Genomic DNA, 26,176 nt, shown 5'->3' with positions numbered 1-26,176 from the left:
ACCCCCAGTTTTTTTTCTAACATTCATGGGAAATCAGATCCACCCAGAGATTCTTCTAGAAAATATTTTTAGAAGCCAGGACGAAGTCGGTTTCCAAGAGAGAATTCAGTGAAAACGGCTCTGTCCTGAGATGGTGGATCTCAGTTCAAACACGACAGGAAAACACACAGTGAACTCCTCCAACAACAAACATCACATTCCCTTCTCTCTCTCTCCTTTACACACACTCCTATAACACTAACATCCCATAACATCACACCGCATAGGACCATCCTTAGCCTTGTCCCAGATCGGTTTGTTGCTAGTACTATGGTCTATAGGAGTCGGCAAGACGGCACAAACAGATCTGGGACCTGGCTAAGTCCTCTTGCCTCAACTTCAAACAGGTCCACTAACTTTCATTTGTTGCCTTTGGATCCACTGGATCCCATCTGTCATCTCCTCAGGTCAACATGATACCTGGGCTGGTGGGGGCCTTCTCTGATGTGGACGGACTCTGTCGCTTCCAGACAGACAGCCGGCTAGTAGGTGAGTCAACAGGTGGAGCGCTGAGTGATACACGATATCTGGGCCGTGTTCATTATGCACCAAACTGAAGACAACTGACTGAAACGGGGAGACTTGTCCAATAAGAAACGTTGAAAACATTTTCTGTTGTGTGCCCTAATGAACACGACCTAGGTGAGTCATCACCTGTTTCCAGACAACCTTTAGTTTTCAGGCGAGCTCTTTGAGTTCCTTAAAGTAGAGATTTGGACCAATGCCAGCAGACATTTAAAATACAGATGCGTTTTCATGGAAATGACCCGTATGTAATTAGACTTGTATAACTGCTATAAATTGTATAAACTTCTATAAATTGAAGTACTTATAGTACTATTTAAAGTTGTATCGGTGGAAACCGTAGATGACGAGGTGAAAATACATTTTGGAGAAGATGCGTGGGTTGTTTTCCTCAAAAGGTTGCACGGCTTTCATACCTGCGCTCTCTCTATAATTTGGCTTTCTGAGAACGATCAGTTCAGAAAGTTGTTAATAATGACCCAATGCATCTCTGCTTATATTCATCCTCTGTTAGAACCGCATGAAAAGAAAGATAATAGATTGAGTGAGTGAGAGAGGGGCTGTGATGGAGATAGGGCAAAAAATATATTTTTGGTTGGCCACTTATCTTCATTATATCTCAGAAGGAAGATAAATGACAACCAACGGGCTTGACTTAGACAGTAACTGAGGGTCCTCTGTGTGTTCTCTTCCACCTCTTTACTCTTTGTTTAGAGTTCTCTTCCCTGTACAGAACAGATTGTCTCCCACTTCTAGAACAATATTGTCCTTTCTTTTTGGCTCGTCTTCCACACAAATGTTGGCATTGGTGCAGTCCCGGTTGAAGGCTAGTGTCTCCTCCTCAATTGCCCCCTTTCAGCTTGAAGTTCTGCAGACCCCCTCACAGCCCCTCTTCAGGTCATTTAGACCGCCCACACCCCTCTTCCTTAGACCAGGACCCAGGTCTTTGCCCATCCTTTGTTTGAGCACATCATTTATCTTACAAATGGCAGAGTGAATCTGACTGACGCAGGCGGAGAGGAGGGGCAGGGGGGTCCGTTTCCTGGTTTGGGACTCTTTCAGGGTTTTGTGTGGTTTCAGGGAATACAGTGTTGTGTGGTTTGGTTTCCTCCGTCTATCAGACTTAGTCTAGCTCCATTAGAACGTTAGATTGTGATTGAGATATCATATGTGAGGGATGTGGATTACCTGTAGAACTGATTTGAATTTGAGTGCTTTGTTCATCCTTCTCTGGCCAGTGATTTGAGTCCGGGGGATGTGAGAGGAGTTGGGATCATGCCCAGGACTGATAGTGATTTGGGCCTTAGAACACACACCCTCTTTCTACTGGCGCCACGTTTCCACCGGTGGGGAATTTCATTAGTAGTACGGTGCCAGAGAATGACAACACACTCTCACTCCCTCCCACTGGGCGCACACTGGTTGAATCAACGTTGTTTCCACGTCATTTCAAGGAAATTACATTGAACCAATGTGGATTAGACGTTGAATTGACATTTGTGCCCAGTGGGCTGTTGATATGCAAAGCAAAACATGTATAGGGATTGACACTTATTTGGCAAGGATACACACACACAGCTGCTCTGCTATTTCATAACTCATAACCAGCACAAGGAATGCAAACTCAGCAAAAATGAACTGCTCTACTCCACCTCGGATAACGGCCCTGATGACAATCCCTTGTGACAGTATAGGATAGATGATAAATTAAATCGTCTCTGTCATCACTAGTTACAGATTAATGTCTCTCATCACTTGTGTTTGTGTGTTTCTCTGTTACTGTGTTTTGTTTCAGGGCTGGCATTACGCATCAATCCATCTGCCTGTGGATCGCCCCTCCCCAAGCTGGGAGATGTTCGTCATGTGGCACATGGTGATTGGTCAGTCAACTCTGCCAGTAATAACACGTTTCCCTTAGTCGAAACTGACAGCTCAATTATGTTCAGGGGTCTCTATTCGCTCGTTGAAACAAATGGGTTTGATTTTCTTAGCTAATGTTATCGTTGTTGTTGTTTTCCCTTCCCTTAGGAACCCAGCTATCACCACACTTAACTTGGTGAGCCCTGGCCTCGTTGCCATGGTGACAGTTTATGTCCTGGTCACCTCGGTAACGCCCCTCACAGCCTTCCTTCATCACACGGGCCTGGTCTGGACAAACGAAGACACGGACAGCCACACCACACAGGTACTGAGGACGCTATTCAATCTAATCTGTTCACCAGGTATCTGGGGGTATAAATTCATTATATTCAATGTGATATACAGTTGAGGTCGGAAGTTTACATACACCTTAGCCAAATACATTTTAACTCAGTTTTTCACAATTCCTGACATTTAATCCCCAAAAATATATATTGTAGTAAAAATTCCCTGTCTTAGGTCAGTTAGGATCAACACTTTATTTTAAGAATGTGAAATGTCAGAATAATAGTAGAGAGAATTATTTATTACAGCTTTTATTTCTTTCATCACATTCCCAGTGGGTCAGAAGTTTACATACACTCAATTAGTATTTGGTAGCATTGCCTTGAAATTGTTTAACTTAGGCCAAATGTTTCAGGTAGCCTTCCACAAGCTTCCCACAATAGGTTGGGTGAATCTTGGCCCATTCCTTCTGACAGAGCTGGTGTAACTGAGTCACGTTTTTAGGCCTCCTTGCTCACACACGCTTTTTCAGTTCTGACTGAAACATTTTCTATAGGATTAAGGTCAGGGCTTTGTGATGGCCACTCCACTACCTTGACTTTGTTGTCCTTAAGCCATTTTGCCACAACTTTGGAAGTAGGCTTGGGGTCATTGTCCATTTGCAACCAAGTTTTAACATCCTGACTGATGTCTTGAGATGTTGCTTCAATATATATTATGCTTCACATAATTTTCCTCCCTCATGATGCCATCTATTTTGTGAAGTGCTTCACGGTTGGGATGGTGTTCTTCGTCTTGAAAGCATCCCCCTTTTTCCTCCAAACAGAACGATGGTCATTATGGCCAAACAGTTCTATTTTTGTTTCATCAGACCAGAGGACATTTCTCCAAAAAGTACAATCTTTGTCCCCATTTGCAGTTGCACACCGTAGTCTGGCTTTTTTATGGCGGTTTTGGAGAAGTGGCTTCTTCCTTGCCGAGCGTCCTTTCAGGTTATGTCGATATAGGACTCGTTTTACTGTGGACATAGATACTTTTGTACCTGTTTCCTCCAGCATCTTTACGTCGGTCCTTTGCTGTTGTTCTGGGATTGATTTGCACTTTTCGCACCAAAGTACGTTCATCTCTAGGAGACAGAATGCTTCTCCTTCCTGAGCGGTATTGCTCCCAAGGATGAACCAGACTTGTGGAGGTCTACAATTTTTTTTCTGGGGTCTTGGTTTATTTTCCCATGATGTCAAGCAAAGAGGCACTGAGTTTGAAGGTAGGCCTTGAAATACATCCACAGGTACACCTCCAATTGACTCAAATTATGTCAATTAGCCTATCAGAAGCTTCTAAAGCCATGGCATAATTTTCTGCAATTTTCCAAGCTGTTTAAAAGCACAGTCAACTTAGTGTATGTAAACTTCTGACCCACTGGAATTGTGATTAAGTAAAATAATCTGTCTGTAAACAATTGTTGGAATAATTACTTGTGTCATGCAAAAACTATAGTTTGTTAACAAGAAATTTGTGAAGTGGTTGAAAAAAAGCTTTAATGACTCCATTCTATGTGTATGTATACTTCCGACTTCAACTGTGTATATATATAAAAATATATATATTGTACCAGTCAAAAGTTTGGACACACTTACACATTCCAGAGATTTTCTGTGTTTTTACTGCTAGAATAATAGTGAAGACATCAAAACTATGAAACACGGAATCATGTACCGTAGTCACCAAAAAAAGTGTTAACAAATCAAAATATATTTTATATTTGAGATTCTTCAAAGTAGCCACATTTTACCTTGTTTGAGTTTATTTATGTTTACAGGGACAGTGCACATTAATCAACGTTTCAGTAAAAGTGCCAGTTTTAGCCAGCCGGCTAATTTTCAACCGCAGTCCCTGGGCAGGTTATTAAAAACAATTACAATATAGACAATCACTGAGCAGTGAGCACATGCTGAGCTACATAGGACAAGCAAGACGTAGCATACAGACAGAGCAACATGGCACAAAAAGCAACAAGTCAAAATCCATAAAAGCAACCAAGTGTTTCCACACCTCACAAGCTACAGACAACAGACAACATGGAAAGCGGCAATACACAGCTAGGGATTATGTTCACAAATCTAATTGACCTTAAGCCATGTCTTCATGTTTTTTGTGAAAGTGTGATAGGTGGTGCAGTTATGTGTGTCTGATGGCAGTGTATTCCAGACATGGGAAGCTCTCACAGAGAAAGCGGATTTACTAAAGGTGCTTTTCCTTAAGGGAGCTATACAGTCACCTCTCATGTCAGACCTTGTGGATCTGCTGCCATATGTTTGGGTTTTCTGTTTAACAAAAATACTGAGTGGAGGGGGAGCCAGGCCATTTAGGATCTTGAATACAAGACATGCTTCAGTGTATTGCATAAGATTTTCCCAACTCAGGAGCTCATGCTTTCTGAGGATGTAACAGTAATGATGGCTATTGGGCTTCCTATCAAACACTTTGAGAGCCTGTTTGTAGACAGACTGATTGGGTTTTAATCTTGTACAGCAAGCTTGGGCCCACCTAGTCAAGCAGTATGTTAACTGGGGGAGTATCATAGATTTGAAGTAGTTTTGCTACCTCTGTAGTCAAACAATTTCGTATAAATCGGAAATTAGCTAGGTTGAATTTGGTTATTTGAATTACCTTGTTCACATGCTTTTTAAAAGAGAGGTTGGAATCAAGTATGATGCCAAGGTACTTAGCATCTGATACCACCTGGAGCTTCTCCCCTGACACATAGACATCTGGCTCAGTAGCATCTGTTGCCCTCTTTGTGAAGAACATGCACAGTTTTTTTCACATTGAGATGCAAACACGAGTCACTGAGCCACTTTGTAACCTGGACCATTACAGTGGTGAGTTCTTGTGCAGCTTGTTGTTTGCTCTTTGCATGCACATATATCACTGTATCATCTGCATACATTTGAACTTCAGACCCAGTACAGACAGAAGGAAGATCATTAATGTTCAGGCTGAACAGGAGGGGCCCAGTATTGACCCTTGGGGCACGCCCACATCATAGCTAAGAGTGGGCAACAGCTCATTGCTCACTCTGACACACTGAGTTCTGCCTCCAAGGTATGATTTCATCCATCTTAAGGCATCGGAGGAAAAGTTGAACTTGGACAATTTTGTGATGAGAATCTCATGGTTAACAGTATCAAAAGCCTTTCTTAGGTCCAGAAACACAGCCCCAACAACACCCCCTTTGTCCATCTTGGACTTCACATTTTCCAGAAGAAAGCAGTTGACCGTTTCTGTGGAGTGTTTTGCTCTGAAGGCAAACTGCATGGAGAGTAATGTGAAGGAGCTGTTGTTGAGGTGGGCAATCAGTTGTTCTGCTACACACTTTTCAACAACCTTCGACACCACAGGTAGTATACTACTGTAGTTACTCATGTCAGCAGGGTCACCCAATTTAAAGACGGCCATTATTATGGCCGACTTCCATACCCTTGGAAACACCCCCAGACCAATAGATGTGTTGGTGACCTTAGGAATGGGGCCAATGAGTGACTCTTTGTAGTTTTTAAGAAGGTAGAGTCCAGCCCAAACACATCTTTGACTTTAGAGTTCTTTAGTGAACTAATCACCTTGTTCACCTTTGACTCAGAAACCTCCCTTATGATAAAGACAGGTTGAGCGTCATTTACTAGCACTGAGCCCAAGAAACCAGTGGAGGGTTTCTGTGTCAGTACCCTGACAGAGTCAATAAAGTAGGAATTGAAACCTATTGCTATTTCGACTGCATCCTGTGTTAGATTGTTATTCACCATGATTTCTAGTCTTTTTGCAGTGTTACTATGGTCTTTCCCTGTTAACTTTTTTAGATTCTCCCAGATCAGTTTAGAATTTCCCTTTGCTTCACCAATTATGTTAACAAAAAAGTTTGCCTTGGCCTGTCTGATTTCATTCATCCCCTTATTTCTCAACATGGTAAACCTACGTCTGTCATGCTCTAATTTGGACTTTAGGGCTGTTTTTAGAGCATGATCTCGTTCTTTCATCAGTTTCCAGATTTTTTCATTTAGCCAAGGATGACAGCTTGGCACACTCTTGGCATTCTCTCAACCAGCTTCATGAGGTAGTCACCTGGAATGCTTTTCAATTAACAGGTGTGCCTTGTTAAAAGTTTATTTATGGATTTTTTTTCCTTCTTAATGCGTTTGAGCCAATCAGTTGTGTTGTGACAAGGTAGGGGTGGTATACTGAAGATAACCCTATTTGGTAAAAGACCAAGTCCGTATTATGGCATGAACAGCTCAAATAAGCAAAGAGAAACGACAGTCCATCATTACGTTAAGACATGAATGTCAGTCAATCTGGAAAATTTCAAGAACTTTGAAAGTTTCTTCAAGTGCAGTCGCAAAAACCATCAAGCGCTATGATGAAACTGGCTCTCATGAGGACCGCCACAGGGATGGACCCAGAGTTACCTCTGCTGCAGAGGATAAGTTAATTAGAGTTCACTGCACCTCAGATAGCAGCCAAAATAAATGCTTCACGGAGTTCAAGTAACAGACACATCTCAACATCAACTGTTCAGAGGAGACTATGTGAATCAGGCCTTCATGGTCAAATTGCTGAAAAAAAACACTACTAAAGGACACCAATAAGAAGAAGAGACTTGCTTGGACCAAGAAACACGAGGAATGGACATTAGACCTGTGGAAATATGTCCTTTGGTCTGATGAGTCCAAATGTGAGATTTTTGGTTCCAACCGCCATGTCTTTGTGAGACACAGAGTAGGTGAACGGATGATCTCCGCATGTGTGGTTCCCACCGTGAAGCATGGAGGAGGAGATGTGATGGTGTGGGGGTGCTTTGCTGGTGACACTGTAATTTATATAGAATTCAAGGCACACTTAACCAGCATGGCTACCACAGCATTCTGCAGCAATACGCCATTTCATCTGATTTGCCCTTAGTGGGAATATCATTTGTTTTTCAACAAGACAATGACCCAAAACACACCTCCAGGCTGTGTAAGGGCTATTTTACCAGGGAGAGTGATGGAGTGCTGTCACAGATGACCTGGCCTCCACAATCACCTGACCTCAACCCAATTGAGATGGTTTGGGATGATTGGGACCGCAGAGTGAAGGAAAAGCAGCCAACAAGTGCTCAGCGTATGTGGGAACTCCTTCAAGACTGTTGGAAAAGCATTCCTCATGAAGCTGATTGAGAGAATGCCAAGAGTGTGCAAAATAGTCATCAAGGCAAAGTGTGGCTACTTTTGAAGAATCTAAAATATTAAACATTTTTTTTATTTGTTTAACACTTTTTTGGTTACTACATGATTCCATATGTGTTATTTCATAGTTTTGATGTCTTCACTATTATTCTACAATGTAGAAAATAGTAAAAATAAAGAAAAACTCTTGAATGAGTAGGTGTGTCCAAACTTTTGACTGGCCATATCTCAAAAAAGCCATAACGGCAGATTTTTAATGGAATACCTACATAGGCGGGTATCTGGAGCATCAGTATCTGGAGCATCAGCATTTGCGGGTTCAATTACAGGCTCAAAATGGCCAGAAACAAAGACCTTCTTCTGAAACTCGTCAGTCTATTGTTGTTCTGAGAAATTAAGGCTATTCCATGCGAGAAACTGAATATCTCTTACAACGCTGTGTACTACTCCCTTCACAGAACAGCGCAAACTGGCTCTAACCAGAATCGAAAGAGGAGTGGGAGGCCCCGGTGCACAACTGAGCAAGAGGACAACTACATTAGTGTCTAGTTTGAGAAACAGATGCCTCACAAGTCCTCAACTGGCAGCTTCATTAAATAGTACTGGCAAAACACCAGTCTCAACATCAACAGTGAAGAGGCGACTCCAGGATGCTAGCCTTCTAGGCAGAGTTGCGAAGAAAAAGCCATATCTCAGACTGGCCAATAAAAAGAAAAGATTAAGATGGGCAAAAGAACACAGACACTGGACAGAGGAACTCTACCTAGAAGGCCAGCATCCCGGAGTCGCCTCTTCACTGTTGACGTTGAGACTGGTGTTTTGCGGGTACTATTTAATGTACGCCTATGTAGATATTCCATTAAGAATCTGCCGTTTCCTGCTACAATAGTAATTTACAACATTAACAATGTCAACACTATATTTATGATCAATTTAATGTTATTTTAATGGTAAAAAAAATGTGCTTTTCTTTAAAAAACAAGGACATTTTGTAAGTGACCCCAAACTTTTGAACGGTGGTGTTTGTGTTGGGCTATATTAAATAAAATAGGTTATATATATATATATACACCCTATTTTATTGAATGTAGCCCCGAGTTCTTGATAAAGCTGGACCTACAGTAAACAGTACAGATCTTGATCTATGTCTCTTAGAAAACTCTTGTTTCTCCAGAATGTTTGTGCTGCGTATTTTCTCCATGTGATGTTGATTAGGCTGTTACAGCTGTGTAGTGGAGGGTTGTGTGGTAGCTGGCTAAGTGCGTTCCTAGCATATTGCTCGTAAATGAGCTTAGGGCTTTCAATTCACACTGTGCTGCAAACAGGCCAAGTGGATACACTCTGACTTGCACATGCAGTATAATGGATAGATTGGATATACAGCTTTGAGGGAACATAATGTTTTTGCTATTTATTTTCTCCAGTTATTTCTTAAAGCTGCATTCAGGCCTAGTGTTGTTTTTGTGCTTCTTTTTTCGTAAACATGCTAAAATATTGGAGCCTGTGCGAACACACACACACAAAACTACTGCCAGAACTGTCTCTCTGCGGCAGAAACACAGTAAACCGTAGTGTTCCTTTCCAATAACCCAACTTTCCACTCTGTTATACCAATCAACTATCAACTCTTCTCCAATCTCATATCTCTTCTGACTAGTTAACGTCTCGTTGACATCTCCTACGTGTCTCTAAAACTCTAGCTGAGTCACCAGATGACCAAAACCATGCCAAATATCTGGAGTTCTTAACATCCTGATCCTACTGCCATTATGTTGTTGTCTCCGGAGACTCCCGGTCCCATTTAAAAGGTCCTATTAATAGTGTTCAGTGTGTGTGTCTAAGGGGTGCGTACCGGCGGCAGAGAAGTCAGACGCAAGAAAGCAAAAACTGTTTCCAAACGGCGCAGTTTAATAACAAAAAACCCACCGGAAAACAGAGCAATCAAATAATGGGTACATAACCCGATGCACACCGGGACAGACGTGCACAAGCACCTACAACAAACAATCACCGACAAGGACATGAGGGGGACCATAGGGTAAAGTACACAACATGTAATTGATGGGATTGGAACCAGGTGTGATGGAAGACAAGACAAAACCAAAGGAAAATGAAAAGAGGATCAGCGATGGCTAGAAGGTCGGTGACTTAGTTACCATGGAAACGTATTGTGACATGGAATCACATGTCTGCAGAGGACAGTTGTTCAGGATGTGATGTCCAGAAGAAAAATCTAGGTAAATATTGCTTGTGTAGAGAATATTTTTATTGTCAGTCATTTCCAAACAGGCTACAATTTCTTCAATTTGTGGTAGAATTTAGATTTTTCAAGTATATTTGATTATTTAGTGTAAACCATATGCTAGCTGTAATACTGGCCAAAGCATGCTAAGCAGTCTGTCATTTTTCTCCAAAAACAGCAGACGCATCGTTTCCATCAGTCATTTTCATCACAACCTTACCTGTGACGGAAATGACAGAAACTGGTGGAAATGACAAAAATCCATTATGTTATTACTTTTTACTTTAAGCTTATTTAATCATGTTTTTAATTATTTTAATCTAGAAAATGCTTATATTTATAGATATTACTTATATATATACTGCTCAAAAAAATAAAGGGAACACTTAAACAACACATCCTAGATCTGAATGAAAGAAATAATCTTAAATACTTTTTTCTTTACATAGTTGAATGTGCTGACAACAAAATCACACAAAAATAATCAATGGAAATCCAATTTATCAACCCATGGAGGTCTGGATTTGGAGTCACACTCAAAATTAAAGTGGAAAACCACACTACAGGCTGATCCAACTTTGATGTAATGTCCTTAAAATGAGGCTCAGTAGTGTGTGTGGCCTCCACGTGCCTGTATGCCCTCCCTACAACGCCTGGGCATGCTCCTGATGAGGTGGCGGATGGTCTCCTGAGGGATCTCCTCCCAGACCTGGACTAAAGCATCCGCCAACTCCTGGACAGTCTGTGGTGCAACGTGGCGTTGGTGGATGGAGCGAGACATGATGTCCCAGATGTGCTCAATTGGATTCAGGTCTGGGGAACGGGCGGGCCAGTCCATAGCATCAATGCCTTCCTCTTGCAGGAACTGCTGACACACTCCAGCCACATGAGGTCTAGCATTGTCTTGGATTAGGAGGAACCCAGGGCCAACCGCACCAGCATATGGTCTCACAAGGGGTCTGAGGATCTCATCTCGGTACCTAATGGCAGTCAGGCTACCTCTGGCGAGCACATGGAGGGCTGTGCGGCCCCCCAAAGAAATGCCACCCCACACCATGACTGACCCACCGCCAAACCGGTCATGCTGGAGGATGTTGCAGGCAGCAGAACGTTCTCCACGGCGTCTTCTTACTCTGTCACATCTGTCACGTGCTCAGTGTGAACCTGCTTTCATCTGTGAAGAGCACAGGGCGCCAGTGGCGAATTTGCCAATCTTGGTGTTCTCTGGCAAATGCCAAACGTCCTGCACGGTGTTGGGCTGTAAGCACAACCCCCACCTGTGGACATCGGGCCCTCATACCACCCTCATGGAGTCTGTTTCTGACCGTTTGAGCAGACACATGCACATTTGTGGCCTGCTGGAGGTCATTTTGCAGGGCTCTGGCAGTGCTTCTCCTGCTCCTCCTTGCACAAAGGCGGAGGTAGCGGTCCTGCTGCTGGGTTGTTGCCCTCCTACGGCCTCCTCCACGTCTCCTGATGTACTGGCCTGTCTCCTGGTAGCGCCTCCATGCTCTGGACACTACGCTGACAGACACAGCAAACCTTCTTGCCACAGCTCGCATTGATGTGCCATCCTGGATGAGCTGCACTACCTGAGCCACTTGTGTGGGTTGTAGACTCCGTCTCATGCTACCACTAGAGTGAAAGCACCGCCAGCATTCAAAAGTGACCAAAACATCAGCCAGGAAGCATAGGAACTGAGAAGTGGTCTGTGGTCCCCACCTGCAGAACCACTCCTTTATTGGGGGTGTCTTGCTAATTGCCTATAATTTCCACCTGTTGTCTATTCCATTTGCACAACAGCATGTGACATTTATTGTCAATCAGTGTTGCTTCCTAAGTGGACAGTTTGATTTCACAGAAGTGTGATTGACTTGGAGTTACATTGTGTTGTTTAAGTGTTCCCTTTTTTTTTTGAGCAGTGTATATTACTTATATATTTTTTTCTTTGTTTTTAGAAGATGCCACTTAAAACAGCACAGAGGTCACAGACATAAAAACAAAATACAAAATGATCCTATACGATACCAGGAACATCTGCAAAAAGACAGGGAGAGATACTGGAAGAAATAAGAGAAGGGAGAAGTGATATCTATCTCTGAGCTTACAAAGCGAGAACAAAGAAGCAAGAGAAGGCAATGGAACTGCAACCAACGGAATAGAAGACAGACTTTAAAGAGAACAGTTGCAATGGAGACCTACCTATCAGGCAACACCACACCTCAGTCACCAGATGACTTGCAGCCAGAACATGAGGCCATCATACATGCCCCTAACTTACCTGCCCTGATGCACGCCCTGATACCCCTTCCTCATCTGCAACAGGAATGAGAAGTCTAATACTTGCTGGAAGGAAAAAGGTTGGAAGAGGTCGCTCAAAAACAAATGTCAAACCTGATAAAGCTTAACGGAAAACTGAGGAATAGAAAAAAAGGTATGATCAACTGATGAAGAAAATGGATAGACAAGATTCCCCAAAGACGAAGACAAAACAGGAAATGAAGGGAACTCCGAAGAACTTGAGAAGGATTTTATTGTTTCAAAATGCCATCATTGCAGAGTTAAAGCAAAAGTATTTAAAAAAATGCACAGTGCCAAAGACAAACAAGTGGCTTCAAAAATGCTCAGAGGCAACATCCTGAGAAAGTATGGCCTGGTCAAAGCTGCAAACAGAGAATTTGGATTATCAGCAAAAGCATTGAGGGCAAATGAAAACAGGCCAACAAGTCTTCAATACTCCAGGAAAAAGCAGTGTAACATAAATAGCACAGCGACAGAAGAGAACATCCCTAGATTCTATGAACGTGATGACAACAGTAGAGCATCAACAGGGAAAAAGGACACACTAACGAGGAACAAGAAAAAAAAACACAAGCGCTTCTTGAATGGCACAATTCAGAACCTTTTATCAGACGTTTAAGAGGGAATATTCAGAGATTAAAATGTCCTACTGTGAATTCTTTAAAATATGTATTTTTGGGTTGTCAAGCCAACAGTCCGGGATAGGGACACATGCCTCTGCAAAACCCACGCCAACCTCCAGTTCATGGTGGACAAACTACAGCATCACAAAGTGATCAGCTGCAGCCACAATGAGAACCTTATTCAGTCTAAGATCCTGAAGAAAGAGTGTATGTACGGAGTTCTCCCTTTGCCAAGCCAAAGAGCTTAAACATCTGGCTTTGATGCTGGTGAGCAGACATGGTGGTTTGAGTGGAAAAACAAAGCTGAAGAGGGAAACATGGAGAAGTTCACTGTACATTTGACAGTATTAGAAAAGGTGTGTGGCACACTGCATATTCTACTGGAGGACTTCTCCAAAGGATTGAAAGAGAAGTTGGGGAAACATGTACAACTTTCGACACCAATACTCCAAACTGAGAGAATTAAAAGAGATCATCGTGCATATTGACTTTGCAGAGAACTTAGGGGCGCAACTTTCACTGGGGACGGGGGGGGACGAGGGACGGGGGGACGGGGGGGGGGGAGGACGGGGGGGCAGCATGTCCTCCTCACATTCTGAAATTGCATTTTTGTCCCCAACCAGTTTTATCATTTGAATGTGATACAAAATGAGGCAACGGTGTGCTTTAGGACCATGCAGACACCTCCGAGCGGTCGGGTTGGCTGTTTGGAGTATTTATCCGACAGGATAAAACAAATTATTATAATTATTTCCCCCCACTTCTAAAACCAAAGTTGTGCCACTGAGAGAACTACCTGCGTAAATACACCAGTGAAATCCAGGCAGTTCACTTTGGGGATTCTCACATGCAGGTGACCCTCCACACCTGTGTTGGACATACCACAAATGATACCGTTTCACTTTGCTCACTGAGCTCTTCTATGCGGATGACCCCTCTGCAATCTGGGCTCATCTCTCAAACACTGGCCTACTTCCTTGAGCGCTGCCCACTTTTGGAATCTTACTTTTTCTTAAATTAATTAAATGTTCTACAATGGTTGTTGATCAAAATGTTTGCAATAAAATATTGTTTTCATAAGTTTTTTTTTTTTTAAGTAGATGTCATTTCCACTACACCTTGTCATTTCCACCACACCCATATTTTTAGGTAAATTAGTATATTGTGTATAATTTACATTGATTGATTTGTTTTAGATATGGAAATCATATGGCTGTTATCATAATCTCACAAAAAGGTTGGGTGGAAATATCTTATTTTTTATGATAAATAAATATTTTCCGCTGTCACAAAGGCAAGTTTATACATTCAGGCGTTGTGTTGAATTATTAATTTTAGGAAACCTTAAAAAGCACTTAAAATAATATTCAATGCAAGTTAATGTACAAATGAATAAGAAATGTGTTATAAAAATAATTGTATGATATTTCATTTTCAAACTAAATGGATGTTTAATGACGTGATGGAAATGACATTTGTCTATGGCTGTCTGAGAAAAATGACGAAAATATATCAATTCCTGAATAGTACGATCGCAGCCATTATCAGATATTATTTCTAGACAAATCAAAGACAATTATAATACTGGTAAAATGGTGTTTCAATACATTTTCATTTCTGAAAGCTTGCCGGGCCAAAGTGCCCGAAGTTGCAGAATCAACCATGCGCGCGTGCATGTGTTGCTGTGGACTAGCCAACCACGCCACATGCTTCGGATTTGAGCACAGTAATGCCTGATTCCCAACCCTGTCCAACCGTCACTCACTGGCACCTTATTGGGATTATCTCAAATGAAATCTGTCTCTGTCAGATGAAATGTAATCTAACTAGATTAGATCTATTAGATGTAATATTGATGGGACTGAGAGAGTGGTTGGAGTTTTCATCTGTCATATCAAAACTGGGGTTGTGGATTAGCGAATGTGGACTGTTACTGCCACCTGTTGGAACAGAGTATCAAGTGTTTATTTTGCCGTGGCAGTGCGTAGCATGTGAACAATTCCTTTAAAATATGAGATGGAATCTCTCCACATGAGCTCGAAACAGTTATTGCCTTGACTGATACTGAGGTGTTATAATTAAGTTGGACTCTATCCAACTCTGCTGGGTACAGACTTGAACTTCTTCAGACTTTTTTTAACACTGACAACTTTTCTCTCTTTATCCTCCCCGTCTCTTTCTCTATCCTATTTTCTCTCTCTTTCTGTCTTTCTTTTTTTTTTACTCTCGCTTTCTCCTTCTCTTCTCAGCTCAAGCCCTTTCTTCTGCAGCAGCTGGGTCCTGATGCATCCCATGAGGCCTTGGACCATGTGAAGGAGGTCATAGGTCAGGTGTTGAGGGTGGCAGCATTGACCAATGAGGAGCCTAGCTCTCGGCACAGGTTAGCCACCCTCGGATCAACCTCACAACTGTTCAATTATTCATCTTTGTACATCGTTCTGATTTGTCACTATTCTATGTGACTGTTTCTCCTGCAGTAGGTGTCTCCTGTGTTTCCAGCTGATGACATTCACTCTTCAGTTCAGTGGTTCCCTTCTGCCTATCATAGTGAAGGTAAGAGGGGGTTATTGCTTGGTCGGCACATTACTACTGTAGCCGGTCTCTACTGATGCTGTTTTAGAGTAGTCACTAGGTGGTGCCATAAGACTGTGAGATTGCAACGTTCAAAGACGTCAACATGCACTATGTATCCAAAGGTATGTGGACACCCCTTCAAATGAGTGGATTTGGCTATTTCAGCCACATCCGTTGCTGACATGTGTATAATATCGAGCACACAGCCATGCAATCTCCATAGACAAACATTTGCAGTAGAATGGCCTTACTGAAGAGCTCAGTGACTTTCAACGTGGCACCGTCATAGGATGCCACCTTTCCAACAATTCAGTTTGTCAAATTTCTGCCCCGCTAGAGCTGCCCCGGTCCACTGTATGTGCTGTTATTGTAGAAGTGGAAACTTCTAGGAGCAACAATGGCTCAGGCACGAAGTGGTAGGCCACACAACTTCACAGAACGGGGACTGCCGAGTGGTGAAGTGCATAGCGCGTAAAAACCGGCTGCCCTCGTTTGCAACACTACTGAGTTTTGTTTTTCCATGGCCGAGCAGCCGCACACAAGACTAAGTTTACCATGCGGAATGCCAAGCGTCGGCTGGGTGGTGTAAAGCGCGCCGCCAGAGGACTCTACATGCCCCAATGCATAGTGCCAACTGTAAAGTTTGGTGGAGGAGGAATAATGGTCTGGGGCTGTTTTTCATGGTTTGGGCTAGGCCCCGTAATTCCAGTGAAGCGAAATCTTAACACTACAATATATAATGACATTCTAGACGATTCTGTGATTCCAATTTTGTGGCAACAGTTTGGGGAATGCCCTTTCCTGTTTCAGCATGTCAATGTGCACAAAGTGATATCCATACAGAAATGGTTGTTGAGATCGGTGTGGAAGAACTTGACTGGCCTGCACAGAGCCCTCACCTCAACCCCATCGAACACCTTTGGAATGAATTGGAACGCAGACTGCGAGCCAGGCTTAATTGCCCAAACTGGTCAGTGCCCGACCTCACTAGACCTCTTGTAGCTGAATGGAAGCAATTTACTAACATCTAGTGGAAAGCCTTCCCAAAAGAGTGGAGGATGTTATAGCAGCAAAGGGAGTTATTACTAGATATTAATCCCCATGATTTTGGAATGAGATGTTCGACGAGCAGGTGTCCACATACGTTTGGTCATGTAGTGTGACTTCCGAGTTGAGCAGAGAAGAGAGAGTCAGTATTTTAGCTGTTGTGCTGCATACATGTGGGGGTTGCATACAAACACGCATGTGCACTCACACACGCACATACCCATGCATGCATACTGGTGAGTGATACAACTAGTCACAGTTATAAAAGCCATTTCACTTAAAGGGCCTCCCTTGAAGTATTTTAATTGGTTTGACCCAGAGATGCCTTCCCCTTTTTCCAGATTCCAAACATGGTGTCCATTTGGTTCCACTCCTATAACCCGAGCCACTAATAAACATGATGATGTTTCCTTCTGTAGGCTGTATAGCCTGTTCCATGTACTCATCTTAGGGAAACCAACATGTCTCTTAAGGTTCAATGTGACCAATTCCTTCCTTGAATTCCCCTCATTGCTTACACCTCTAAGTGTGAGTCAGGGTAGAGGGAAGGGATCCGGTCATTGTGTTGGCACCCATTCATACGTTTCCTAAGGTATTAAGATAACTCATATATCCAGTAGGTGGCAGAACATGTTTACTCTCAGTACAGTCCCTTAATGAAAGCCGTTGCTAAATTTCCCATAATCCCTGTCTGAAAGGCTGAGACTGACCTGCACTTTGATGGGCTGAGGGACCCAGGGTTTGACGGACAGATCGCAAAAGAGTTCATCCTAGAAGATGCTCTTCTCTTCCTGCTCCCAGCACACAGTGGACAGGCCAGTCTGAAGAGCCCTTCACACACCGAGACAGGCAATGGACAGAGGGTACTAAACAACTGTGTTTAACTTTAAAAATTCCTCAATCTATCAGGGCAACGACGATGGACTCTTTTTAACATGACAATTTCAGAGGGAAATTTGTATGGATATCATAATTCCACTGACCTTCACAATTTGTTTTGTATGTTTCTGGTCAGTATGGTGGCTGTGGGGGGACATACGGTCTCTGTCTACCAGAACACCAGACTCTCCTCCTCCTCCAGTTCCTCCGTCAGCTGAGGACACCAGGGCCATTTGAACTGGTAAACCTCTATTCCATGTTACTCTCTGTTACAGTGCATTCGGGAAGTATTCAGACCCCTTGACTTTTTCCACATTTTGTTACGTTACAGCCTAATCAATCTACACACAATACCCCATGATGACAATGCAAAAACAGGTTTTTAGACATTTTTGCAAATGTATTAAAAATAAAAACTGAAATATCACATTTACATAAGTATTCAGAACCTTTACTCAGTACTTTGTTGAAGCACATTTGGCAGTGATGACAGCCTTGAGTCTTATTGGGTATGATGCTACAAGCTTGGCACACCTGTATTTGGGTAGTTTCTCGCATCTTTCTCTGCAGATCCACTCAAGCTCTGTCAGGTTGGATGGGGAGCGTCGCTGCACAGCTATTTTCAGGTCTCTCCAGAGATGTTCGATCGGGTTCAAATCTGGACTCTGGCTGGGCCACTTAAGGACATTCAGAAACTTGTCCCGAAGCCACTCCTGCGTTGTCTTGGCTGTGTGCTTAGGGTCGTTGTTCTGTTGGAAGGTGAACCTTTGCCCGGGTCTGAGGTCCTGAGCGCTCTAGAGTAGGTTTTCATCAAGGTTCTCTCTTCGATCCATTCATATTTCCCTCGATCCTGACTAGTCTCCCAGTCCCTGCCGCTGAAAAACTTCCCCACAGCATGATGCTGCCACCACCATGCTTCACCATAGGGATGGTATTGGTCAGGTGATGAGCGATACCTGGTTTTCTCCAGATGTAACGCTTGACATTCAGACCAACGTTGAATCTTGGTTTTATCACATCAGAGAATCCTGTTTCTCATGGTCTGAGAGTCCTTTAGCCTCCTTTTGGCAAACTGCAAGTGGGCTGTCATGTGCCTTTAACTGAGGAGTGGCTTCCGTATGGCCACTTTACGATAAAGGCCTGATTGGTGGAGTGCTACAGAGATGGTTGTCCTTCTGGAAGGTTCTCCCATCTCCACGGAAGAACTCTGGAGTTCTGTCAGAGTGACCATCGGGTTCTTGGTCACCTCACTGACCAACGCCCTTCTCCCCTGATTGCTCAGTTTGGCCGGGTGGCCAGCTCTAGGAAGAGTCTTGGTGGTTCCAAACTTCTTCTATTTAAGAATGATGGAGACCACTGTGTTCTTGGGGACCGTCAATGCTGCACATTTTTTGGTACCCTTCCCCAGATCTGTGCCTCGACACAATCCTGTCTCTTAGCTCTACGGACAATTCCTTCGACCTCATGGCTTTCTTTTTTTGCTCTGACATCCACTGTCAACTGTGGGACCTTATATAGACAGGTGTGTGCCTTTTCAAATCATGTCCAATCAATTTAATTTACCACAGGTGGACTTCAATCAAGTTGTAGAAACATCTCAAGGATGATCAATTGAAACAGGATGCACCTGAGCTCAATTTCGAGTTTCATAGCAAAGGGTCTGAATACTTATGTTAATAAGGTATTTCTGTTTTTTATGTGTAATACATTTGCAAACATTTCTAAAAACGTGTTTTCGCTTTGTCATTATGGGGTATTCTATGTAGATTGAGGAGGTAAAAAAAGTATTTAATCCATTTTGGAATAAGCCTGTAACGTAACAAAATGTGGATAAGGGGAAGGGGTCTGAATACTTACAAATGCACTGTATAGAGTATAACCAGATTCATTCTGAAGCATAATGTAATCAATGTTACAGAACACTTGCAGTGATTCCAGATTGTAATCATGTTATTTAGATTGTCTGTATTCCCAGTAATTGAAAACCTGCCTGTATCCAGCTTTATCCCGCAGCTTCTCCACAGCGCTCTCCTATCCAAGACTTTCTCTTTCGATCGTTCCCTAGAGCGGAGGAGTCTGGGAGTGGGCTGCATTTCTCAGCATTGTTGGACAGAGTCTGTTCTCATTATACAGAGCAAAGGAACCAGACTTACAGGTGAGCACAAGCGTGCACACACGCACACACACACACACACACACACACACACACACACACACACACACACACACACACACACACACACACACACACACACACACACACACACACACACACACACACGTCAATCAGTTCACATGAGGTTCTGTTACCTTGCTCAATCCCCTTGGTGTTGTCTTACTCTCCATATATTTGGAAAGGATAGACCAAACAAAACAAAAAACAGACAAATGACTGGTCTGGGGGGGAATAAACTTGGCTGAATTTAAGGATGGTTTTCGTTCCCCAACCCCTCCTAAGCATGCCTTCATTAAGCCCCTGGCACATGTACGTTAGTCTGGCTGTAGCAGGAGAGAGGAGCTTCAGGCCCAATCCACTCAAACTGGAACAGAATTAGGTTAAATCCCTTCTTGGCTGGGTACTGGCTCCACTGGCGGGCCCCATCTGGCCTCCCATCCTTCCCAGGGCTGTGGCACGGAGCTGGGCTGCTGGCAATCAGAACACAGCCTCCCTCTGCCTTCGGGCTGGGTGGACTTCTGGGGCTGAGCACGGAGCTAGGAGCATGTAGCACACTCACGGGCAGGGAACCAGGCGGAATGATGAGGATGATGGGAGGAGAGGGAGGTAGTGGCGGAATGGGGATGGTAAGGGGTAGAGGAGGGTTTGGAAGAGGAGTGGAAGGGGAACAGGGTGCTGGATGTGGGAAGTGGAGGAAACGGGTGTAGAGGAGAAGAAAAGGGAGAATTTATCAGGCTAGAGAAAAAGGAGGGAGTATCTGGAGAACAGCCAGTATAGTTTACTTTGATTGGGTGAGGGTTATAACAAGTGTTGATAAACACCTTTGGACCTCTTATAGGCTAGGAACCAATTGGAATGTTGACGCTGGCATGGAAAGTGTGTGTGTGTGTGTGTGTGTGTGTGTGTGTGTGTGTGTGTGTGTGTGTGTGTGTGTGTGTGTGTGTGTGTGTGTGTGTGTTTGATCACCATATGTGTGTTTTTACTATATCCATATTTATGAATTTGTGCAGTTGGTTTGTGTGAGACTGTGAATGTGATTGATAGACTTATAAAAAGGTTTGTTTATTAGAGGGCATAAAGTCTGTCATCGCTCTTTAGGTTTTTTTTATTGCAGGGACAACCCTCAGAATGACTGAGTGGATGTTCCCATTATTCCCTGTTGCAATGGGACATATTTTTTCTAAATAATGACAGTCTTCCATGTTTCTCATAGGACCAATAAAGCAGAGACACAGACCGGGTGGAACCAACACTCAGGCTCCCAGGACCTCCCTGGAGACAAAGGTGAGGCGCTGCTCAGGTGTAGGCTAATTGGCTGGCTCTGGAGCACCTCACCAACAGGATGCATAGAAATGCATTGTAATTAGAATGCTGTATGTCTCAATGGTTTGAAGTGTGACGCTCCGAGTTCACCAGAGCTCCACACTGGGAGGCATACGTGTCTTTTTGTAGAGCAAAACTGTTTGTGGAAGGTACTACACCGAGCACAGACCCTCTCGCTCACTCAACATTGTCGATATACGTCGAGTTTCCTTATAGGCCTGTTTGGCTGGGAAACTGTGAAGCCAGCAATATAGCCTATTTCTGTTTGAGTCTTTTATTAAGGAATGTGAAACAATGTTTCTGTTTGATCCTCATGCATAGCTTTTCTTTATACGGCCTAAAATAAATGTGTTCATATGAGCAGAATGTTGTAGGTTATAGCATACCTAATTTTGATCAGTTATAAATAAAAAATATATAATAATTTAAAGCAGAAAAAATGTATCTCGTCAAAGGCCGACATTTCAATTAAAAAAATACTGCATGGATGGCTATGATAGTCCAGCAATCGAATTGCAAGTCTTTCTTATGCAAATAATCAAAATATTATTCTTAAAATTATCTTGCACTGCTACCCTCATTATTCATTATTCTCAGAGGAGCAGAACAAGCAATGGAACCCGAATTTATCCTCTGTGCGTGGAAAAATATCCCGGCGCATGAAAGCTACACCAACAGATTGGAACGACAGACCGCAAATAAGTCCTTCTGGAAATGCACGGAATATGATGCTTTCGAATGCCGAGGGCGCATTACCCTCACTGACGGCGTTAACTCCAAGTTAACCGAACAATTTTCATACATATGACGCCTTTATAGTAACCGGTCGATCACAACAATTGATAACCTTTCAGACAATAAAGAAAAGAAGCATCTGTACCTTTTTAGACAGTCAGATTCTGCTGGGTCATAGACTGTTCGGTATTGTTTCCCTGACAACAATAAACGTTGCTGATTGATGTGCTGTTTCTTGTTTTTTTTATGGTATGGTAGATGTGTTTTCTTTCTACTAAAAATCATTGTATTTAACGAACTTCAAAGTACTTTTTAGGAGTGAGTGGTCTGCGCGCAGGCAGCTCGAGATAATTTCATTGACAGTTTTGGTTGCCTAGTGATGGACTTTAGCCCCGCTTAAGAAGCGGCATTCCTTTACCGACAAGTTAAATGCCCATTCAGTGGCGCTTCGAAACTCCAGAGAAGGTTTCGTGGACGCATTTAAAAAGCCATAGTGTACCCTTTCAGACAAACAAATGCTGTGGCCGAGGCGCGTTCAAGGCGCCACACTTTATATACCCATATTTACGAATTTATGTAGGCCTAGGCTACAATATTCTGCCCATATGAACAACATTTATTTTAGGCCATAACAATATTTTAGCCATACATGATTTAATGAAAAGCAGTAAACATACACCTCATGGACACAATCGTGCAATAGTTAACATACACAAAATTGTTTCACATTCTTTAATAACCGACTCATAAACACAATCATGCAATAGGCTACAGCTGGGTTCACAGCTTCACCCGCGCATCACAGCTTCCCTGGGGAACTCGATGTATTGTAGCCTCACGCGGACGAAAGAGCAGAGGAGTTGGCTTCTGCTGCAGTGTTCAAGGTAAAAAAAAATTACGCGTTGTAGCGGTGGTTCGGGTGGGTAGGTGGCCCTATTGTGCTCCCTGCATCTGCAAACTGCTTGAGGTTGGCACACATCAGAGTCAATTGCCTCCACAGGAAGAGGGCTTCCCATTCTCTGGGCTTGTGCTCAACACCTGTGGACCCTGTTATTAACATTCCTCCCATTACATAGTGTGTGTGTGTGTTGGTGTGAATGTCTTTATCTTTAATCCCTTTGAATGGGGACATACACACACACACACACACACACACACACACACACACACACACACACACACACACACTGAGCATGCATGTTTTAGATAACCATCTTTGTTCTTTGATGCTCCTTCTGATGGATAAATGTCTAACAGTATTCTGAATATGAAAAATACAGTGGGACACGGTGTGACTATGCAAGCCTTTTTATCTGTATATAATCCATTCTCTCTCTCTCCCTGTGGTGTGTATCAGAGCGGTGTGTGGACCCCCACCTCAGACAACTGTACACAGACCCCCCTCTGACCCTCAGCCCCCCCTTCAGTCCCTGGGTGAAGGACTACCGTGCTGAGGTCCCCTTTGATGTGGTGACCCTACGCCTCCGCCCTGAGCCAATCAGCCCAGCCTGTCACATACACCTGGATGAGCACAGAGGACCTAGGTGAGACCCTTCCAGCCATGACCTTTCAAATGTAGCTGGGTCACATTCAGTGAGATGGTAGGTGTTAGCAGTCATATAGTTAGATCTCCAACAAGCCCTTTCATAGGTTAAATGGATCTTGTCCTATATTGCTTACACCTGCCAGTCTTCAGGTCTATAAGTGAGTTATACCATCTGAATTCTGGGAATGTGTGTTTTTAGTCCAGTGTTTTGGTCAGGGCATTCATGTTTTGCTCAGGTTTTCAGTCCAGTGTTTTGGTCAGGAACTCATTCTGAGTTCTACTCTGTGTGATTGTAGAACTCTGTTTCTTATGTCCGTAGCTTTGATCTCAGCAGCCAATCCCTGATTAGCACCTATTAGACTCAGTAGCACTGGGGTCAGAGGATTGACCTCTGACAGACAGACAGACAGACACACACACACACACACACACACACACACACACACACACACACACACACACACACACACACACACACACACACACACACACACACACACGTAAGACGGCTACACACACACGACGCTAAACGTGACATTTAGGAATTATTCTATAATCTGTCCTTTCTCTCACCATCCTGTATGTGTGTTTTCATATCTCCGCTCTGTGTGTGTGTGTGTGTGTGCTTGTGCTTATGTGTGTTTCATCTCCCTGGACCTCTCTGGACCTTGTTTCTGAGAAACTCTGCCTCTGTTTTTTCCACAGAACAGCAAACTACCCAGTCGGCCTGGGCAACAGCATAATCAACATCCTAGTGACGGACGAGTTGCTCACCACAGAGCCCGAGCCCGTTGTCATGACAATATACACTCTGCACATGTACCGCGAGAGCCGGCCCAGCCTGCCCATGTTTGGGGAGCATGTGATGTGTGGCTTCGTGCAGGTAGGTGGTGCGGGCAGGCTGTTTCTACACGTTTGTAACTCACTACCATACACTCACAGATGGACAAGCACTGTCAGAGATCTGGGCCTGTATTCACAAAGTCTCAAGAGTAGGAGTGCTGATAGAGGATCAGTGTTTAGTTTTAGATTATAATGAATAACTGTATATGGATAGGGGGGGACCTGATCCTAGATCAGCACTTTAAGATGTGTTTTTGTTCTCCATTATGAGTAAAACAAGGTAAAAATGTAAGGTTAGTGGGACCATCAAGTTAACCAAGAGTGACTTGCTGTCTGGGGTTCACTGACTTTACTGGAGGACCACGTCAGAGGAACACAAAATACAATTTCCCTATTCTCTTACCATATTCAAATGAGACGCACTATTGACTTTTACAGAGCAATGGTTTCAATTCCCAGAGCATGGGAAGTGTTTCCTTCTATGAGCAATGTTGGTCTGGCACCCAACACAAGTTTCATAGCATGTAAACAAAGGAAAATCAATTCATTCGGTTGAGAAGGAACCGTGCGGTTCCTTCGTTTTTACAGCATTGGTCATGTCGGCGGTTGGGTTTCACCGAGCGAGCCTTCGCGGCTGGTCTGTGTAAAGTTTAGTGTCGGTTACGGCTGCGAATGGCGTCGAGAGGCAGTGGAGCAGCAGCAGTGTCGAGATACAGTTGGTTGATATTTCGAAGCCGGTATTTTCCAGATTACCGTTGGAATGTGGAGGAGCGGGGTCGGCCGGAGAGGTAAAGGGATTGAGAGGGTCCGATGTTCCCATGAGTTCCTGTGTCAGGGGCTATATTTGAGCTTTCACACCCCAGTAAGAGTTTGGTTTGGGATGTGGTCCAGGACGCTCTGTCCCTCCCTCCCTCACCTGACCCCCCCCCCTTCACTCTTCTCCAAACCTCCCACCCTATCTCCTGATGCATCTTGGGTATGAGGGTGGCGATGGGGCAGTGTCCCGGGGCGGGGCAGGGTTGATGGAGCGGAGCCTTAGCTGACCAATCAATGCAGGAATATGAGCCGTTAAGAGGAGGAGCATTTCTGGACATTACAGTGATAGAAACAGTTGGGGACAGTGGGGTAAGTTAAGTCAGTTATTTATATTCAGTATCACTCCATCGAGGGAAATATAGTATTCTTTCTAACAATGCTATCTACATAGATTTTAGGATGTTGTGTATCCCTGGAAATAATCAGAATTCATGTAAACATTACAGTTTTGAAAACATAGCTTGTCCCCAAAAAGTGGTCTCTCGCAACAATTTATGGGGTAAATTAAGCCGCCTACAAATGTCTGTACTGAATTAAATATTGCCACTACATTTTTATAACCATGTCTATCTTTATTTCCCAAACACAATTCAACACAATCACAATCACTTTGTCTTTTAATCATTTTAAGCATCTTTTGACACACCTAACAAACACTTTCTACTTAAAAAAACACTTAACATAGGCCAAGCCCTGGTGTTACCTCATCCCAGTGATAATGCCTACCATTATGCCTGGTAAGAAAATACTTACATTTGCTCAACTTGCCATTGGCTCAACCATTAGCTCAACTGACCCCATGGCCATTGGCTCAACTTACCCTAAGGCAAACATTTGGACTATATTACCCCAAACAGCTACAAGGATGCACTTTCATGCTAGGTTTAGGACCTCATATTGAAGCTTATAGAGACCCCAACTGATGTATAGGGCAATCATTGATGATGATCTACTTTGGTTTAAATACAAGCGTCATGGAACTTCTAACACAGTAAATTAATTTGACTTGGTGGAAATCTGTTTTTTTGGACCTAACTTGCTTACCTCTTTTTCCATGTGTGTTTTTTCCTTCAGACTCCATGAAATGATGACCTCTTCCTAAATATTTGGTCAAATTATACATTTTGTGTATGGTTTCCT

At 43.3% G+C, this 26,176-nt stretch overlaps 1 protein-coding gene across 2 annotated transcripts in view; it reads left to right on the top strand.

Moving 5' to 3' along the window:
- The window catches only part of LOC106609304 (cadherin-like and PC-esterase domain-containing protein 1), an 80,097-nt gene that overhangs the window by 25,359 nt on the left and 28,562 nt on the right, over nucleotides 1–26,176 (top strand). The window contains exons 4-14 of one of the 2 annotated variants that reach the window (XM_045722004.1): nucleotides 447–528; nucleotides 2,360–2,444; nucleotides 2,593–2,749; nucleotides 15,347–15,477; nucleotides 15,578–15,650; nucleotides 17,417–17,581; nucleotides 17,734–17,838; nucleotides 19,598–19,752; nucleotides 20,987–21,057; nucleotides 23,189–23,375; nucleotides 24,083–24,260. In XM_045722004.1, coding sequence (XP_045577960.1) covers nucleotides 447–528; nucleotides 2,360–2,444; nucleotides 2,593–2,749; nucleotides 15,347–15,477; nucleotides 15,578–15,650; nucleotides 17,417–17,581; nucleotides 17,734–17,838; nucleotides 19,598–19,752; nucleotides 20,987–21,057; nucleotides 23,189–23,375; nucleotides 24,083–24,260 — 1,389 coding nt within the window. Of the gene's footprint in view, nucleotides 1–446; nucleotides 529–2,359; nucleotides 2,445–2,592; nucleotides 2,750–15,346; nucleotides 15,478–15,574; nucleotides 15,651–17,416; nucleotides 17,582–17,733; nucleotides 17,839–19,597; nucleotides 19,753–20,986; nucleotides 21,058–23,188; nucleotides 23,376–24,082; nucleotides 24,261–26,176 lie in introns of both variants that reach the window. The other variant, XM_014207972.2, reaches the window with a different exon arrangement.

This window comes from Salmo salar, chromosome ssa07 (assembly GCF_905237065.1).
Source record: "Salmo salar chromosome ssa07, Ssal_v3.1, whole genome shotgun sequence".
NCBI lineage: Eukaryota > Metazoa > Chordata > Actinopteri > Salmoniformes > Salmonidae > Salmo > Salmo salar.
The sequence above is the reverse complement of the archived record's forward strand: the minus strand, read 5'-3'. Positions and strand labels throughout refer to the sequence as shown.